General features: G+C 36.6%; 1 protein-coding gene across 11 annotated transcripts in view; it reads left to right on the top strand.

Moving 5' to 3' along the window:
• dysf (dysferlin, limb girdle muscular dystrophy 2B (autosomal recessive)) overlaps window positions 1–18,939 on the top strand; it is a 69,045-nt gene that overhangs the window by 30,741 nt on the left and 19,365 nt on the right. For 6 of the 11 annotated variants that reach the window (XM_042727439.1, XM_042727438.1, XM_042727442.1 and 3 more), the window contains 8 exons: window positions 30–59; window positions 573–607; window positions 728–770; window positions 3,501–3,602; window positions 3,765–3,926; window positions 5,398–5,563; window positions 6,637–6,710; window positions 13,746–13,802. In XM_042727439.1, the coding sequence (XP_042583373.1) occupies window positions 30–59; window positions 573–607; window positions 728–770; window positions 3,501–3,602; window positions 3,765–3,926; window positions 5,398–5,563; window positions 6,637–6,710; window positions 13,746–13,802 (669 nt within the window). The remainder of the gene's footprint in view (window positions 1–29; window positions 60–572; window positions 608–727; window positions 771–3,500; window positions 3,603–3,764; window positions 3,927–5,397; window positions 5,564–6,636; window positions 6,711–13,745; window positions 13,803–18,939) is intronic. The other 5 variants (XM_042727446.1, XM_042727448.1, XM_042727445.1 and 2 more) reach the window with 1 other exon arrangement.

Raw genomic sequence — 18,939 nt, 5'->3', positions numbered from 1 at the left:
AGTTGTTGCTCTTCATTCTTTCTTCACAGCCTGCAGTTCATCACATCCCCGGTCAAGAGGTTAGTCATATGTCTTCAAGTTGCCCATCTTTTTTTCCCTTTTTTTCCTTTGCTTTCTTTAAAAAATGCACAGACACACACTTCCTGTCCTCCAAGTCATCGTCACTCCCTGTTCTCTCAGTCAAGCACGACTGAGTAATTGGATAGAGCTGCTGTAAATGACATAAACATCACTGTATCTGAACCAGTTTCACTAGCCCTGTCTGTTTGGAGACTGGCACCGCTCAGCAGCTCTCAGTTCAGGAAAGCGGCCCTGTCTGGGCAATACAGACAGCCAGGAGACTGATTGGAGATGCCAGTGGAGTTTAAAAGTGCCAGAGGCCCCACCCAGTCCAGACCTGTCCAGCTGGCATCAGTTAGAGTGGGATAATCACAGGGAAATTGAATTAAAGTGAACCCTTAGAGAACAGTCAAACCACCCACCTACGCACACACATAAACAAATGCCCACACTGTAAAACTTTATTTATTTGATTTTAAAAATCTTTTTTTTTTTTTTTTTTTTTTCTGTAGGGTGATATTATACCTCCCTCACATATCATGGATGAGGTAAGTGCTGGTGGAGGATTCTGTGAATTGACAATGGATCTTATTTGGAATTGTTCCAGAGCATCTCTTTTACTGTTCTGTCATTCATTTTTCTGTCTCTGTTTATTTTGGGCATCTTCGCTTGTGCTTCCAGGGTTCCTCTCTGACAGTCAGCAGCAAAGGGTACAGTTCAGCATGCATGCACATACACAAACACAAACACATTTCACTGTATTTGATTGATTAAACACAATGAAAAAAACACAGGACATGTGGTTCCACCATGCTAAACCAGAGCTAATGATTAAGTCATTCAGACCTCTATAGCGGCCTATAATGTGGAAGATACTGAGCTGGAACCAGTATAGGTAAAGCTCCAACATGTCATTCCCACTGGTTTTCATTAGGCTGTGGATATGGAGTGTTGAGATCTAGACTTTTGTTTTATCGCTGGTGGGTAGATTCCTCCAGAACTCTGTGTACTTCTACGCACCTCCTTGATTTTTATGAGGCCTGCCAAGGACAAGATCTTGTGGGAGACGGCTCGGAAATTAAGAGGCCTTTCTGATCCGGCTGTATTCCCAGCTCTCCTATCTACTGTATTCAGCTTCATCTGCACAAAGATTTGTATTGTTCTGCAGTGACATTTCAGAAAGACACAGTGATAGACTAATGGTGGAACTAACATGCTGCTATTAGACTGCATAATAGCTGCTCTTCATTAGATACAAACACACTAGGGACATAAACATTTGCAAGTCGCCAATAGTAAAGGAAAACATTGGCAATACATGGTTCACTGTCTTGCACTTTCTCTTTTCCTCTGTATTCCACATTACTGTCTTTGTTTTGCTGGAAATAACAGCATGATATCATTAAGATCTAGGGATACACTGATATTAAATGACCAATAATACCATAATATTATGTAGTATTATAAAATAATAAAACAGAATATTTGGCAATATTATGGACTTAAATGCTCAGATGCTATTGGATGAGAACTGAAGTGAGCTGGATGATGACATCACTTTTTTCTCTAGAGTTCCTTTATAAACCATATAAACCTTTATTAAACTCAACTGAATCAACAATGAACTGGCATTAACTGACATTTATACATCTGCAATTTATACATCTGTATTGTATAAAGTGTTATATAAATAAAGGTGCCTTGACTTGACTTTAATAAAATTCGGTACTATTTTGACTAAAATTAAAAACCACACCCTAAAAAATAAAATCAATTTAAATGCTACAAGTAAATTTAGGCATCAAGGCATCATAATGTACATTACGAAAAAATATTCACTGTAAATTTACAATTTGGAAAATTTTACAATTAACAGTGTTATTAAATGATTAGAAAATAACCTTAAGTGAGTGTTAGTTGACAGCACATGTAATCTAAAATATACACTGTACAAGTAAGTTCAATTGAAATTACACTGAATACTGCAGCTGAATAATGTATAACTTAAAAAATAAAGTCAAAATTGGTTGAATTAATTTGATTAGAGTTAAAACATTGGATAAACATATGTTCCTATTACTTATTGGTCATATAATTGTTACAGTGTGAAAATAGGAGAAATGTGGTACCAGTTTGCCAATATTATTATTATTATTTGTTTAAATTCCCAAAACAGAAGAGAATAGTGCTAGAAGCACCAGGGTCATAGGTTTGATTCCTTGGGAATACATGAACTGATTAATTACAACTATTACAATTACAACTACAATGCAATGTACAGTAAGTAGCTTTGGATAAAAGTATTTGCCAAATGCATAAATGAATAACATAAATGCAATATATAGGATCTGATTAATTCTGTTTGACCAGTGAATACAGTGGCATTTACAAAATGATTTGTTTGTATCTAAAGACTTGAGCATGTTGAGTACTGAGTTTGTATAATTGTTGGGAAATGTTCTCATTTATCAAGTAGATTAGCCATGCTTCCTTGAAGGTGTGTCTGTTTTAATGACGTTCTTTCAAATCCTTGCCTTAACTTAATGAAGTTAGACATTACATAGTCTAATTCTCCATGACTGAAGCATATCTCTGAAGGTCCCTTTGCATAGAGCACCATTGTATTCAACAGTAGTACCATTCATCAAACAATTGCACTGGCACAACACAGTGCTGGCTAATCCTTGTATGTGTGTGTGTGTGTTGCAGCTTGATTGCTAACTTTGATTGGCATGTGAAGTCATGATGTTTGACTTTTTGTAGCTGCTATAAGTAACTAATTTCTTGTTTGTTTTCACACCCATTTTCGAATTTGGGTGCGTCATGCAAATGTACTTATATAGAGAAGAATGGAAACATAGTGCTTGTGAAGCTGAGTCCTCTAAATGTTCTCTGTGTCTCCTTCAATTTCGTGAAGATAATATTTTGCATGGTTTTTGAAACTGTGAATGCATTTTCAGCCGTCTTTGCTTGCTTATTGTACATAGTTAACTGGGGAATATCCATGTCAATGTTATTTTACGTACTTTTATACTTTTTAAGAATTTTTGAATTAGCTTTTTTTTTTTTTTCTATTATCATTTTAGTTTTAGTTTACTTTTTTTATATCATTTTATGTGCTTTCATTGTTGTTATTATGAATATTACTGTTTAATTGGTTTTATTTCATTTTTAGTTTTTATTTGCTTCCGGTTTAATACATTTTTGTTTATTTACAGCAATTTTAGTGCTTTTACTTGCACTTATTTCAGTTGACCTATTTCACTTGTCAAGGCAACATTTCAAAGTTTTTATCTAATATTTATATTTTATTTTCTTTCAGCTTTTTCTAAAATTAACAAAAAAAATTTTTTTCATAGCTTTAGTTGTATTTAACAATAATGACCCTGATCCTTATTAACTTATATTTACTCATATTATGCTCTGCTCTTCATTCTTAGCCAGAGGACTCTGATTTGCCATATCCACCTCCACAAAGGGAACCTAATGTCTACATGGTGCCGCAGGGGATAAAACCTGTCCTACAACGCACAGCTATTGAGGTGGGCCCAAAACCTTTCCCTGGGTTATCCATTTATAGTTTAAAGCTTGTAGTCCAGTATAGACTATTTGAACCTTACGAAAAGCACTGACATCGCTTTTTACCATTCATTTTACATGGCTGTTTTACCAATGACTTAACCTTTTAACCTTTTAACTCTTAGATACTGGCGTGGGGTTTGCGTAACCTGAAGAGTTTCCAGTTGGCCAGTGTGACATCTCCCAGTCTTCAGGTGGAATGTGGAGGAAGTGTGGTTCAGTCGTGCGTCATTCGAAATGCTAAGAAGAACCCCAACTTTGAAGTCAACACCCTGTTCATTGATGTTGTAAGCTCTGGATCTTGTTTTATTTGTTTTTATGTACATAATTCTGTTCAAAATTAGGTCAGGTATGGTAAGATTAGATAAAATTATGTAAGATTTAAAGGAATACTGTAGTTCACCCAAATATGAAAATTTGATGATCATTTACTCACCCTCAGACTATCCAAGAATGTAGATGAAGTTTTTTTTTTAGATTTAATTTAGCATTACATCACTTGCTCATCAGTGGATCCTCTCCAGTGAATGGGTGCTGTCAGAATGACGAAGTCTTCAGAAGACTCCAATCTGGCAATTAATGTTTTGTGAAGTGAAAAGGTGCATGCTTGTAAAAAACAACTCCATCATTAAGGTGTTTTAACTTTAAATCATCACTTCTGGACAAAATGGCACTTAATTTAATCCATATTAATGCTTTCTTTAGTGAAAAAACTTCATCCCCTGTTGTCCCCTCATATCACAGACATGTTTGTCTAGGACTGTTTTGGACTGTTTTTGCTTGTAAAGAGTACTTGGTCTTTTCATATTTCTCTCCTGATTCAGAAGAGATTACTTTTTCATTGTAGAAAACTATTCTGATCAGAGGACGGTTAGATGACTTTTAGCTGGAAACAAAGTTTGAAGTTAAAAACATCTTAATGATGGGTTTGTTTATTATAAACATTCAGCCTGTGGATTACTTACATAACTTGCAGGTTATTGAGATGTTTTTATCATCTGCCTGGACTCTTATTCTGACGGCACCCATTCACTGTAGAGGATCCATTGGTGAGAAAGTGATGCAATACCAGATTTATCCAAATCTGTTCTGATGAAGAAACAAATTCAACTGCATCTCGGATGAACTCATGGTGAATAAATTGTTAGCAAATTATCATTTTTGGGTAAACTTTTCATTTCACTTTTATGAGCATTCATCAAGGCAAACATAACGCATCTATTGTAACTATCAAAGGTTAATCAATACAGTTGACCTTTGGCTGAGCCCTCTTCAGATTTCTTGTAGATTCTTTATGTAGAAGATATCAAATTTTGTGTTACAGCATGCTGCTAACCAGTTGAGACAAACTTATATACAATGTGGTCACGGTGTCCTTCACATGGTGGATGTTTCATGAGTGATGACTGGCACAGTAACAATGTTCCCCAGCAATGAGCGTCAGTTCTTAATTCTAAAACGTAAGATAGTCTGGATTCCGTTCCAATACTCATCTAAGGCTGGAAGGCATCACATGGAAAGAATGCTGAATGACTAGCAAAGTTATTTGCACTGTCAGTCGTGGTCAGCCCTGTGTCATGTTTGCCTCAGTTTAGGGTGTGAAATACTTTCACAGAGTATGAGAGGAGAGAGAGGAAGGTTCTGTGGAATAACAACTGAAATGGAGAAATAAACAAGACATTAGAAGTTAAAGATTTGGAAGCCTTGCATCTCTTTATGTTCATATTTTTGTTATTTGTAATCTCTTCTCCACTGTAGCAACTGCCCAAGGAAGAGCTCTACATGCCTCCATTGGTGATCAAAATCATAGACAACCGTCAGTTTGGCAGGAAGCCTGTAGTGGGCCAGTGCACAGTCCACTCACTGAATGAGTTCCGCTGCCAGCCAGAGAACCTTGACAGAGACACTACTGAAGAAGAATTCGGTGAGGAAATAAGGGAATGACTAAATAGTCATTAAACAGCACATCAAAGTATATTAACGTATATAAAGTATATATTATATATAAACACTACAGATACACTGACAAGAATAGTTTTCCCTTAGAAATTTTAAGTAGAAAGACTAAAATAATAAAATATTAGTAAAGTATGAATCATCCCTAGTAGTACTAAAATGTATTTGAAATACATTTATTTCATGCTAAGTATACTAAAAATACATTTATTTATGTACTTAATAAAAATACCCTGCAATTATACTTTTAGTAAACTAAACTGGTTTAATTAAAGTCTGCTGAATTGAAACAATTTTGTATATAATGAACTTTAATTGTGAGGAAGTAGTGCTGAAGTCCAACTAAAGATATCCTGAAGTATATTTGATTGTGCTAAAGTGGAATTATTGCAAGTACACTTCAGGTATAGTTTAAATATCTTGCATTTAATGACTGATAGTATTCAAAGATCATGCAGTCATCATCAATAATGACATCAAAACACATTTTAGGCTAAATATTAAGTAATGTGCATTGTAAACAAGTAGTACTCCAAATAAAGTTTAATTATAATTTTTATATCAGTCAGTCTTGCATCAGTAAATAATAGATTTGAACTATACTTAGTATGAAATAATAATCTCTATCTTATATATATATATATATATAGTATATATATATCTATATATATATATATATAGATATATATATATATATTTTTTTTTTTTTTTTACTATGGTTAATCTTCGTAAAATACTAATCTTTTGTTTACAACATCAAAAAAAATTTTTTTTACAATTCATGTTAGAAAATGTGCGTGGGTTCTCCCTAGGGAAAGAAGGAAAGGATTTGGGAGAAAAGTAAGTTTATTTCAAGCTTTTTTAGGGTATTTAAAGTATACATAAAATATAGTAACCTGCTCTAATTTAGAACAATTCAGTTGTTCAATAAAAATAGCAAGAATCTAATTATTTTCTTATTTTTAAAAGTGCATTCTTTGACAAGATGGATGATCATTATACTTTATGCTTACAGTATTTATGATATATTTCCATCAACAGAGGCAATTGCTCACACCCCTACAGATGACGTTCTGGTTGATATTGATGATAAGGAGCCTCTCATTCCTGGACAGGTATGATCAGTCTTTTTACCTGCAACTTATAAATCTTTTCTTAGCTGATTGACAAGGTGTGCTATATCCAGATCTCTTCTGAAACTTCCTCAAAAATGCTCTTTGGAAAACTTGCTTTATTGCAGTCATTCTCAAAATGAGGGGTCCTCAAAAAACTGTGAAAATATTATTTTTGAAAAATTATGAAAGTGTAATTTCTAGACCTGGAGAAGTCATTTAAATTAATAAAACAATAAAATACAAATAAAAAATGAAAAAAGTAAATGCAAAAAAAAAAAAAAAAAAGTAAATATTAATCTTTCAAATCCAGTAAATCACAAACAACTGTAAAAGTCATGGGGCCTTTATATATTGTTGTGGACAATGGAGTCAAAAAGCTGAGAACTGCTGCTTTATAGCTATGAATACATACTCTTTTTTGTTGTCTGTGATGTTGTTAGTCCTCTTGGCTGCTATTCAGTAGGTGGTTGGTCACATAGCTTGGGTTTCTCCAGGTTTCTTTAGAGCCTTGTTAGAGAATGAGGTATGCTGTCATGGCAAGGTTAAGCACTTCTGAGCATACACACCACTTTATAAGGTCTTCTAGCGGTAGTTTTCTCCATGCAATTATTAGTGGAATTTAAGTGTGATTCGAGTTGTGAAACATGGCAATCACATCCTGTCCATTATGTCTGGGTTATAGCATTGCCCCAGAGGGACACAGGATCTGTGACACTAAGAAAGCATTGCTTTGCAGATGGTGACTAGAGGAAGGTTGCTTCTTGAAGGACAATGGGTATCATAGTATCGACGTGAGTTCAATTGGGTATTAGCAGAAATGCTGAAAATTATTATCTATTACTTAAATTTAGGCTGTGATTTCAAGATGAGATGTAAGATTTTGGCCAAACTAGCCTTGTGATGTTGCTATGGTGCCATGTTAGTCAACTTGCGGCATAATTGGGGGTGGGTGTCTGATGAAATCATGAATTCAGTAACATGATGGAATACTGTTTGGCGCTTGCATGTATGATGAAGGCTCACACCATCTTGAGACAATGACACGCTTCGCTTTCTGAGAAAAGAGAGGCCAACTTTAATGACGCCTCCTCAAGCTGTCATCAATTCCCTCTCATAACTACAACCTAAAAATACTCCCAAAAAATAAATAAAAACAACATAAAAAATTATCAAGGGGGATTAGGAAAATTTAAAAATTGTTTCCATGTCTCAGCTCTAACCTCTCAGCCTTTATTTGTTCAGTCACTGGAAGAAAACAAGACTAGAATATCAGATTCGGGACTGCATGGCCCACTTGGTTTTGTTGGAAATGGATCATACTCACAAAAGCCAGTTTATTTAGGTTTTGGATCTTCCAGCCCGGCTGGCAGTGCTTCCCTGTGGATGTGAGGTGTTCTGTCGTTTGCAGAGTGGAAAGAGGAATACTTCACGCTTGCCCTTTTGCGCTGGGTTTTATAAGCCCACGCCCAGCTCTAGTTAAGGGCCATTAATGGGGCTCTTTTCTTCTGCACTTGCCACCTTTTCCGTTGATCTAATCCATGGTATTCCACAGTATGTGACATGGTCAACTTACATTCATCTATTAGTAACCCAACGATGATCCTGAAATGTCACGTAACACAGTGCCCACTGGTCTGGACGTCAGTCCAAACGCTCAAGGCCATTTAGACGGCATCAATGGGCACACCATTTGCGGTTTGCCTGAAATCAGTTGAATGTAACCGCATGTTTGACTCTGAAAATGTATTGCTGAATACACAGTAAACATCCCCTCCAGATCTGCTCCTGATTTCAGATGTCTGGTGACCACGGCACTAAGGGCTTTATTTATAAATGTGCATTTGTATGAGGACTGCCATCAAATGGCTCGTTCTGGCTAACATAAATAAAAGAGGGACCACAACCACAGTCATCTGTGGTAGAATCCCCAGTGACCCTCATTTTTGTCTATCAGAAATGTTTGATGGAATATAGGAAGTGAAGGAACTGTGGGAAAAGGGTATGTCAGTTGGTCATATTTTTTTTTTTTTTTTTTTGTGAACAAGGGGTTTTGTTGCACGGTTTGCACGCTCATCACAATTTGTTTTTGCTTGAGGGTGTAGTTGCTTTTCTTTTGCACATGCAAAACATGCACTTGATTTGCAGTTTTTATCAGCTACATTTCACTGTAAGTTTTTTGTTTTATAGCATTGTAGCATTCATTTACAACATTTCAGATAGTTTTGATGTATGGTAGCAAGGTCATTAGTAAAAAAAAAACAAAGTGAAGTGACATACAGCCAAGTATGGTGACCCATACTCAGAATTCGTGCTCTGCATTTAACCCATCCAAAGTGCACACACACAGCAGTGAACACACACCCGGCACAGTGGGCAGCCATTTATGCTGCGGCGCCCGGGGAGCAGTTGGGGGTTCGGTGCCTTGCTACAGGGCACCTCAGTCGTGGTATAGCCAGCCCGAGACTCGAACCCACAACCTTAGGGTTAGGAGTCAAACTCTCTAACCATTAGGCCACGACTTCCCACACTGGATCAGAATAAAGTTTCTGTGGTCTGTCGCACTACTGTAGAAGCAACAGAAGTTTGATTCCCGGCCCACAATCCAGCATGACTTCTAGCATTCCAGTGGGAGCCTGAGGCTGCTGTGATCCACTTAGGAAACCAGGAAAAGCAAGGAAAGCTAAAGAGGAACATTCATTCGTCTTCCTGTGGCTACTGTTTGGATCCTCATGGCAGTAAAACATCCAGTTCTTGCTTTGTAAGAGCAATATCTTCAGTCAAATTCCATATTTAACAATGTGCACAGTAGTGTCTGAATATTTAAATCAGAGAGCAAATACACAGCAGAAAATGGCAAACCTGCATGTCCAAGCTCTACTGAAAAGACCATATCTACTCTCTTGTCTTGAGACTGTAAGCAGAGAATGATTACAGATAACATGTTACAGTTTGCATGAGTGAAAAAAGCACAAAACACTTCAACTAAAGGCTACTTTTGCATTAATTGTGTAAAATATTGTTACACATTAAAATATCTTTTTTTCTATTGGAATATATTTTAAAATGTAATTTATTCCTGTTATGGCCATTACTCCAGTCTTACATGATGTTTCAGAAATCACTCAAATATTTGGTGCCCAAGAAACTTTATTATTGATTTTTTTGTGTGAAAAAATTTTTTTCTAGGAGTCTTTGATATATAGAAAGTGCAATGGAAATTTCATAAATAGAAACGTCAGTAAACTGCATTTATTTGAAATAGATTGTTTTTGTAAAATGATAACTGAAGAAAAGTACTAGACAAACTGACCACAAACTTTTGAATGGTTGTGTACATTTTATTCAATAACATCACAACTGGTTTTACTAGTCACTAATTATACTGAAATAGTGCTGTAGCATTTCAAATTAGACACTTCATTTTATCATGAACACATTCTATGTAAATTAGGCTCATAATAGATGCCTTGTTCACAAATTAAGCACTATTGACCTTTCACAGTTACTGCTGCGCTGTTTACTCTGAGAGAGTAGGCAATAAACAAATTTTCTTTCAAAAAAGAAAACATATTTTGTACAGAGCTGATTCAGGTGCCTGGTTTGCAGCAGTAAAGTGATGCTGTATAGATCCTGTAAATGATGCTAGATTGTAAAAGTCAGTTGCATCCTCAACAGCTGCTAGCATTCAGAACCGACCTCCAAGATTGGGAGTTGAGGCATGCAATTTGAGTTCAACAGACATCGTGTGCCGGTGAACTGCTGTATCAGTGTGCGCAATTTGTTTTTGCATATTCCCTTGTAAGCACTATAACTTGTTATGTCTTCACCTCTAATGTCTTGTGTTTGGTGTTGGTGGTGTTCAGAGCAGTCCTGGTCCGAACTCTCCAGTGCATTAAATGAAACTTGATCCCCATCATCTCCCCAAAGCCTTTGCATGGGATTGGCCCAGACCCCAATACTATTCCCTAGTGGTCTCATAAAAAATAAAAACACTCCCTGGATCAGGTTCGTCACTTAAAGCAGATTTTTGATGAGGCCAAACACAACCTCATAGGGGAAAGTAACACCAGTCCGGTTGCTTTGTGGATTTGCTATGGTTTTGAGCGGGTTAAATGATATACTTCTGAAAGACGGCGCTAAAAGCAAGTACCCATGTAGAGGAGCTTTGAAGAGGTTTCTGAGGTTAGACTTGAGGGAGAACTACTGAAAAGGTTTGATTTTGATCCTACGTCTTGGTGGCTTCGCCCAAAGGCCTTTAGACAGCGAGAGAGGCGAACTAATGTATGTACTTCAAAATGTTCCGTAATGCAACTCCTCTAGTTGGAGGACAACAGCAAACAAAGCGGCCTGGTCCTAATTAGCTGTTCTACTGAGTGGCTGCGTGGAGTCCTCTCTCTTGTTGTATTTATTATGCCCTGGCACTACAGAGCAGAAGGCGCTGTGAGGGTTCAGTCCTCCCTCTGATGTGGTAAGTCCTCGTCTTGGGCAACTGCATCCCCCCGCTCCTGGCTGCTCACCACCGGCGCCACAATAACTGCCACCCCCTACCCCCACACCTCCCCTGCTAGGGGTCGACTCTGGGGGAATGAGAACGCTCGATGACAGGCATTCGTGACCAGGTCCCTGTTTATGAGCAGCCAGTCTGATGGCTTGTTGAGCCCAGTTTCTTATACAACTCTGTGACTCTGTTTGAATAGTTTTGGTGCAGAAGATCACGTCTTGCACTTATTAGAACAGAACAGTTAGCTTGTTTGTTTCCTGATGTTTAACGCTACACCCAGCATTCTTGATTGTATTTAGATTGCGGCGTAAAAGAGTAAGCTTGATTTCACATAATTTCAGCAGGATGTGGTTGCTGCATGGGAAGACACAGTTCTGGCATGGCTCTGCTGTTTGTAACACCAGCCTAGCATAGCATTGTAATCAGCCACACCATGTGGATCATAATACGGAGGAATCAGGACTGGTTCGGCATGATTAGCTTGTGGCAGATGCGGTGTGGGAATGTAATCTCCCAGGCTCGTCAGGGTGGGAGGTGTAAAATTGCTCTGCATAAAATGGGTTTTTGGCTAAATCTGTTGTGTATCGCAAGACATTTTTGGATTAGATTACTTCTCAGCTTATATGTCTTTAAAATAATTTGTTGTGCAGTGCTTACCACCAATTCACACAAGATTTTTGGTCATATTTACATATAGTTTTTATTAATTTTCATTTATATACAGTATATATATATATATATATATATATATATATATATAATATATATATATATATATATATTATATATATATATATATATATATATATTAGCATTTGTATATTTTATTTAATATTGCTATTCAGGTTTAATTTATTGTTATTTTATTTAGTAATTTTACTGCTTCAATTTAAACTCATTTCAGTTAGTTGTCAGTTCAACTTTTCAAATTTTTGTTTAGTTTGAGTTTTTCATCTAATATTTATATTATTTTATTCTTAGCTTTATATAAATTGATTAATTATGCAGAAAATAATAAATGTGGTGATCATGTGGTATTATGAGGAGAAATTGATTTTGGATAAAATACATTTTTTACATTATTATTTTTTATTTAATCAGCTTTGTTGGCCAGTTATGAGGAAACTGACTCAGTTTTTGTTCCAGAAAAAAAAACAAAAACAAACAGTTAATGCCATATCAATCAGTTATTATTGATATAACATTACATACATGTATATACAAATACATATATTTGACTTAAATATAAGACTTTTTTTCCCTAACCTGCTGTATATACTTTTTTTATGGGTACATCTTTTTTAATCAATTAATACATTAATGTTAAACTAAAATGATAGAAACAGAATATTATTATTAATTTTAAATGAATGCTACTTTTTGTTTTATCTTTGCTTAAACACACACAAGTTAACCAGACTTTGAAAAACTACTAAAAAACATTTTATTCTCCATGTAACAGCAGAATTGTTGTTGTGTTTTGCATAATACATTATCCTTTTGAGGGGAGCATTTGTTGACATAGATGTAATAAGATTTGTGCTTGAATTATATTAAACATTTACCATGAGCATGTAATTTATTACAACACATTTCATAATGCGTACAGGGATGAATGTCTTTAAAATGAAACATATACTGTTACGCTAAATTATTCTTACTCCTTGGAGAGCTCTCTCCTCAGAATTTAATTATTTTATTCCATTGTTCAATGCATTTTCACCAGTGTTGTTTTATGGCTGGTGACACGTTCCCTTAGAAAACAATGGTTTGATTTAGCATCGGGAGGCACAGCGCTGCAGAATATGAATGTGTGTTATGTCTGCAGCTAATTAGCGTTAACGCTTGCATTGCAGCATGAACTGAGACCCTCTCTTCATCTGTTAGAGCTATTATTGGTGAAAACCCACTTTTGAGTCCCATCCAGGAAAAACAACAATCTTGGGATGTCATTCTTCATTGGGGAATCACATTTCATGGTCCTGACCTTAGTAATGATTTATCTATCAGCTAGAAACAGTCCTGTCTGAGTTCACAAACCGCAGGTTCGAGTCAGGCGTTCGGTACGGTTGCCATCTGTACCTCATTGACGCTCTATGTTGCATCTTAGTCTGGGAGTTCCAGACCTGGCGACCCGATCCCCTGTTTCTCCGTAATATATGCTGTCATCTTACTTGATCCACATACACAGCTGATCTAATGTGTTGCTCTGTTTTCATGTCATTACTCATTATGCTACAAAAAATTATAACTTGGGCCAGGATTGAACTGTTGACTGGCAGAGTGTTGTATAACGTGTACATCAGTTAGATTTTTCTTGATAAGGATATTTAATATTATTCCAATTACAACCTCAGACATTTACTATATAAACCATAAAACACTGTTTTGCTTTAGGCTTTGAATAGAGGAATTGAAAGACTTGGCTTTTTTGTCGTTATGTTTGTTCCTTTTACTTTGAAAGTGTGTTGATTAGCGAATGACAGATATTTACTAATGTTAACCAACTAACCAATGCTTCTGGTTTATAACAGGCAGACGGCACCAGCTTTGCCATTATTAACATCTCGCCTTCTCAGTCCAGCCTCCATGTACGTATGTATCTTCATCACCCCTTTCACCACCTCTTTCCATTTTTCTCTAACCTTCATTTCATCCTGACTAGAGCTCACTGAGTGATAGTGCTATGGGTTGAGTCCAAGGTTTTTTGTCCTTAATAAGTAAGAATGTAATGTTTTTTGTTTCTTTTGTTTTTGTGGCCTATGGAATCTCACCTTTATTCACTCAGCATGGCTGTGGTAAATTCATACAAATGCACTTTTGAGCTGCATGCTCTTGGTGTATGATGATGCAAGTACAGTGACATCACCCAGACCAAGGTCGGACATTAACATGATTTTTTTTTTTAAAGAAGAAAGAACGAATATGAAAAAGATGTTTAAAAACAAAACAAAACAACAACAACAACAAAAATACGTTAGTTAAGTTTTTTTGCATTTTTAAAAAACTTGTCTCAATATCACTAAGCAATTTTCCTTCTCTTTACTATTTTACTGAAAAATTCTGTGATTTCTGTCCTTCAAGACTTACTTTCTTTTGTGGAAATCAAAAGAAGACATTTTTGTCAAAATAGGGAAACCTTGTTGTTTTAGACCCTACTAAATATCTCTGAATGGACATGAATTTTCTTCAAAATATCTTCTTTTGTGTTTCACACAGTGTTGTTTTAGTGTTATTTATACTATTTAGTATACTTTTATATACTATAGTATTTATACATTTTAAGCATACTGAACTTTTACTTCATACTATTAATTTCGTTAAAAAATTTAATGCATTTTTGTTATTTATTATTATTATTATTATTTATATTTATATATATGTATATAGCTTTATTTGATTTTATTTCAGTTTTAGTTTTGGCAATTTAAACTATTTTATTTTATTTCATTTTAGCTTTATTTCAATTAAAAAAATTACCTGATTTTTAATAGTTTACGTTTTAGTAAACAATAACAAGACCATTTCCAGATAAAAAAGGAAGTCTTATAGGTTTAGGATTACTTGAGAATAATTAACAAAATAAAGTACCAATTTTCTTAATGGACAGTTCACCCAAAAATTCTGTCATCAATTAAAGTCATTTACAGTACAATTAAACAATATTGCCTATTGTAAGTAACTATATTAACTTCTAATATGTAAATACGGGTACTGCAATGTAAAGTACACTACATAGACAAAAAAATAAATAAAAATGTGGACATCCCTTTTTAAAGAATGGATTTGGCTATTAGGTGCCTGAAACCAAGCATTCAGCTGTGTGAGACCCTTGTCTTCTTTAGCATGAAAATGCCTCTGTGCACAAAATGTAGTCAATATAGAAATGGCCTGTTGTGGAAAAAGCTGACTGGCCTACACAACATCCAGACCTGAACTTGTTTTAGGGATGAATTGGAATGCCAACTTCGAGTCAGTCCCCATTGCCCAAAATCAGCGCCTGACCTCCCTCATGCTGATGTGTCTGAATGAGAGTAAATCCCTGCAGCCATGGAACATCTTCCATATTCCACAACATCCCCACAGCATGTTCCAGGCCTTTTCAGAAGATTGAAAACTATTAAAGTTGCAAAGGGAGGACCAACTCCCTGTCAATACCCGTGGTTTTGAAATTAAATGCTCGAATAAGCTCATATGGGTGTGGTGTTTGGGAATCCACATACTTCTGACCATAAAGAGTATTTCCAAATGATATTTACACCAGTCTAATTAGGTTGACGGATGCCTCTAATCAGGCAGATATATGCCAGTAGGAGACCTAGCTGGCTTTGTGAGTTCTTACGCAAATGTTTCTAACTCTAGGAAGGATTTGTGCATGTGACTGACTGTAGGAACTTTGGGTGAGAGACATTTTTTTATTTTTTTATTTTGTATTTTATTTTATTTTTTATTTATGAGGCAAAGCTAATTTGCTCTCATATTTGTCTTTGACTCTGTAAAGTTCTATTAGTTACGCTTCTGATTGGTTGCAGAACACGGTTCCTCCAGGAGATGAATCCTGTTTTGTGTTAGTATCAAAGAGACTTAATGGATTCAAACTATCCTTCTTTCTACACTTTTTTTTTTTTTTTTTAGTTACAGGAATTTCATTTCTAAAAGAAAAAAGTCAGGATTGTGAATGAGAGACCATGATAAAAGAAGCAAGCATATAGGAGCTGTGTGCGTTTAGGCCAGTCTACTCGTGGATATCGTGCAGGTCTTATCATGTTTCAGTTTGGTCTTGGTCACATGATCTCCACAGATTTAGGGCTTTGGTTCTAGATCTTAGACCAGTCTAGGACTAAGCAGAATGCTTTGATATAACTTCTTGTTTATATCACACTCTAAATGTAGTACTTTCTACCTTCTCCTGCCAAAACATAGAGGTTTCATTTTCTTTCTTTTTTTTTTTTTTTTTTTTTGCAAACAAAGATATTTATTTTATTAGAAAACATTCAAACCAGATGATCAAAAACCCAAATTTTCTCTCTCACCAGAGCCAAAGTAAATAGGGCTGTTAAAAGATTCCCAGTGCATTTCCCCTCATAGCCAAATGTCAAGAACAGAAAGAAAAAGAATCAGTTAAAGGAGGAGAACGAGAGAAACGAAAATGTGTATTCAATCAGTTTTCCTCTAATTAAATTTGGTAGATAGTTTCTATGGTCCTGTCTTTTTGCTTTCAGGAGGGAGAGAAAAAAGATAAAGAGGAGAGAGATGTTCATCGAAAAATTTTCTTATTGTAATTTTAATGAGATGTGCTTCATTATTTTGAGGTCTTCTAATTTTTTTTAAACTGGGATCTAGGATCCACAAGAGGGTGCTAGAAGGGTAGTAAAAAAATTGAATGATAAAGATTTTACAAAATGAGTTTTGGGGCTGTCAAAGTTCACATAAAATCTATTTATTAAATATGTTTAATGCAAAAAAAAAAAAAAAAGCCTTTGGAGCAATATGTATTGTGAAAAGTGCCTCGCATTTGTTATGGAAATATATTTATTGAAAATGTTTGTCTTCAGGTTTATACATCTAACATTAATAGTGCATAGAATAAAGGGACACTTTCAGCTTAAAACAAAGTATATATTTTCCAGATAGTATTTTAATAATTTGCTTTAGTACAGTAGTATTGCTTTAGTATGCATATAGCATACTACAATATTACTTGTTATTTTTTGTACATGAAATTTATAATTACCTTTATATTATAAGATGGATCTCACACAAGGTCATCATATTGTGAAGTCCTTGTCATCAAAAAGTTACAACAGCAAAACCCTGTTTTATCTAATTATTTGTAATTATTCTGTTCTATTCTATTATACTATTCTGTTCTTTGTGAGAACTGTCATGCACACAGGCCTGCACCGTGGTGATGCAGCATTTGCTGAAGTCTTTGCCAAGCCTTCAGACACTCCAGAGGACAACTAGTATCTCAACAGTTTTGCCAGTCTTAGTACTTGACATCCAAAACGCATCAGTAGTTTTGAGAAGAAAGAAAAAAAAAATGCAGTACTGTGGTTGCTCATAAAATGGAATATTGGTTGGTGGCTTAATTTTCTTCAGACCATGAAACTATGCTGAAGGTTATTTGAAAGAATGCCTTGACTCTGCTGAAATGTGCAGACAGTGAAGCAGTACAGCACACGTCTTAGTGAACAAGGGCTGCCCTAAACCAAAATAAATACATTTATTAATGTATATACATACATTCAAAAATCCCTTTAGCTTTTATCCAAAATACTGGTTGAGAAAGCTAGCAAAGGCTTTATGATATTGCAATATTTTGGATGCTTTTACACAAAGTGACGTACAATAACGGAATTGTCACAGTGCCAACAATATTTATAGTGTACAATGCAAGCTTTGTTAGAAAGCTAGATTAGGAACAAACTAGAGCAAAGTGAAAAGCAAAAGAATAGAATAGGTCATCCTAAGGTTTTAGATCCAGTTGCTGTCTTTCTGTATAATGAATATACATTTTTGTAGTCTCTAGTCGTGGCCTAATGGATAGAGAGTCGGACTTGTAACCTGAAGGTTGTGGGTTTGAGTCTCAGGTCCAGTGCTCTCTCCACCCTCAATACCACAACTGAGGGGAGACCCTTGAGCAAGGCACTGAACCCCATACTGTTCCCCAGGTGCCACAGCATTGGCTGCCCACTGCTCCGGGTGTGTGTTCATGGTGTGTGTGTGTTTGTGTTTGTTCACTGCTGTGTGTGCACTTGGATGGGTTAAATGCAGAGCACAAGTTCCCATGAAGATTTGTTAAAGATTCTGTTCATTTGTCTATCTGCCTCCTCTGTACTCCTTCGTGCTCCTTTCCCCTGGCAACCCGTGACAGAAGACAGGACCCTAAAAGGATGTACAGGGCTGAGGATTTACTTCTTAACATCCAGCAGGAGGGACGGCCATTGGAACGATATGTGGAAGAGTTCCTGAGTGTTTATCATCTGGTGAGCTGGAGCGATCATACACTTAATACTTGCTTCTGGATGGGACTGGATGATGAAAATTTGTTCTGATTTCTGTCTCCTGGCGATTGTTATAGACCCATAACAGACTTTTTAAATTACGTCCTTGATTTGAATGACTCTGATTTCTTTGTTGACGTGGAAGATAGTCGTCCTGATCCCATCCGGAAGCATGTGGGCGCTCCAGCTCACCATAAACCAGCACCCTCCACATACCACTCCAATGGGCCCACTCCCTTCGTTCCACCCATGCCTTCTGGATCCTGTCTAAGATCCATTCCAGCCCTCAGCCCAGAAAATGAGGCACCAGCGCTCCTGGCTTTGGTGCTTGCTCCTATCCTCTCGCCTGAGTCTGCTCCAGAAAGCTCTCCTTCGGCTCCTGAGTCTCCTTCGCCTCCCCTGGTCCCATCCAGCCCTCCTTTGTCTCCGCTGGTCTCGTCCAGCTCTCCATCGTCTTTGCCTCCGCTGGTCCCATCCAGCCCTCCTTCGTCTCCGCTGGTCCCGTCCAGTTCTCCATCATCTCCTTTGCCTCCGCTGGTCCCATCCAGCCCTCTTTCGTCTCCTGACCCCCTTAGTTAGCGAACTCCGCTCCTCCAGAGCGCCCTTCAGAGCCGGCTCCTCGAAAGCGCCCTCCAGAGCACCCTCAAGTGCCTGCTCCTCCAGAACGCCCTCAAGTGCCCGCTCCTCCAGAGCGACCTCAAGTGCCCGCTCCTCCAGAGCG

The sequence above is a fragment of the Cyprinus carpio genome, chromosome B7, assembly GCF_018340385.1.
Source record: "Cyprinus carpio isolate SPL01 chromosome B7, ASM1834038v1, whole genome shotgun sequence".
Taxonomy (NCBI): Eukaryota; Metazoa; Chordata; class Actinopteri; order Cypriniformes; family Cyprinidae; genus Cyprinus; species Cyprinus carpio.
The sequence above is the reverse complement of the archived record's forward strand: the minus strand, read 5'-3'. Positions and strand labels throughout refer to the sequence as shown.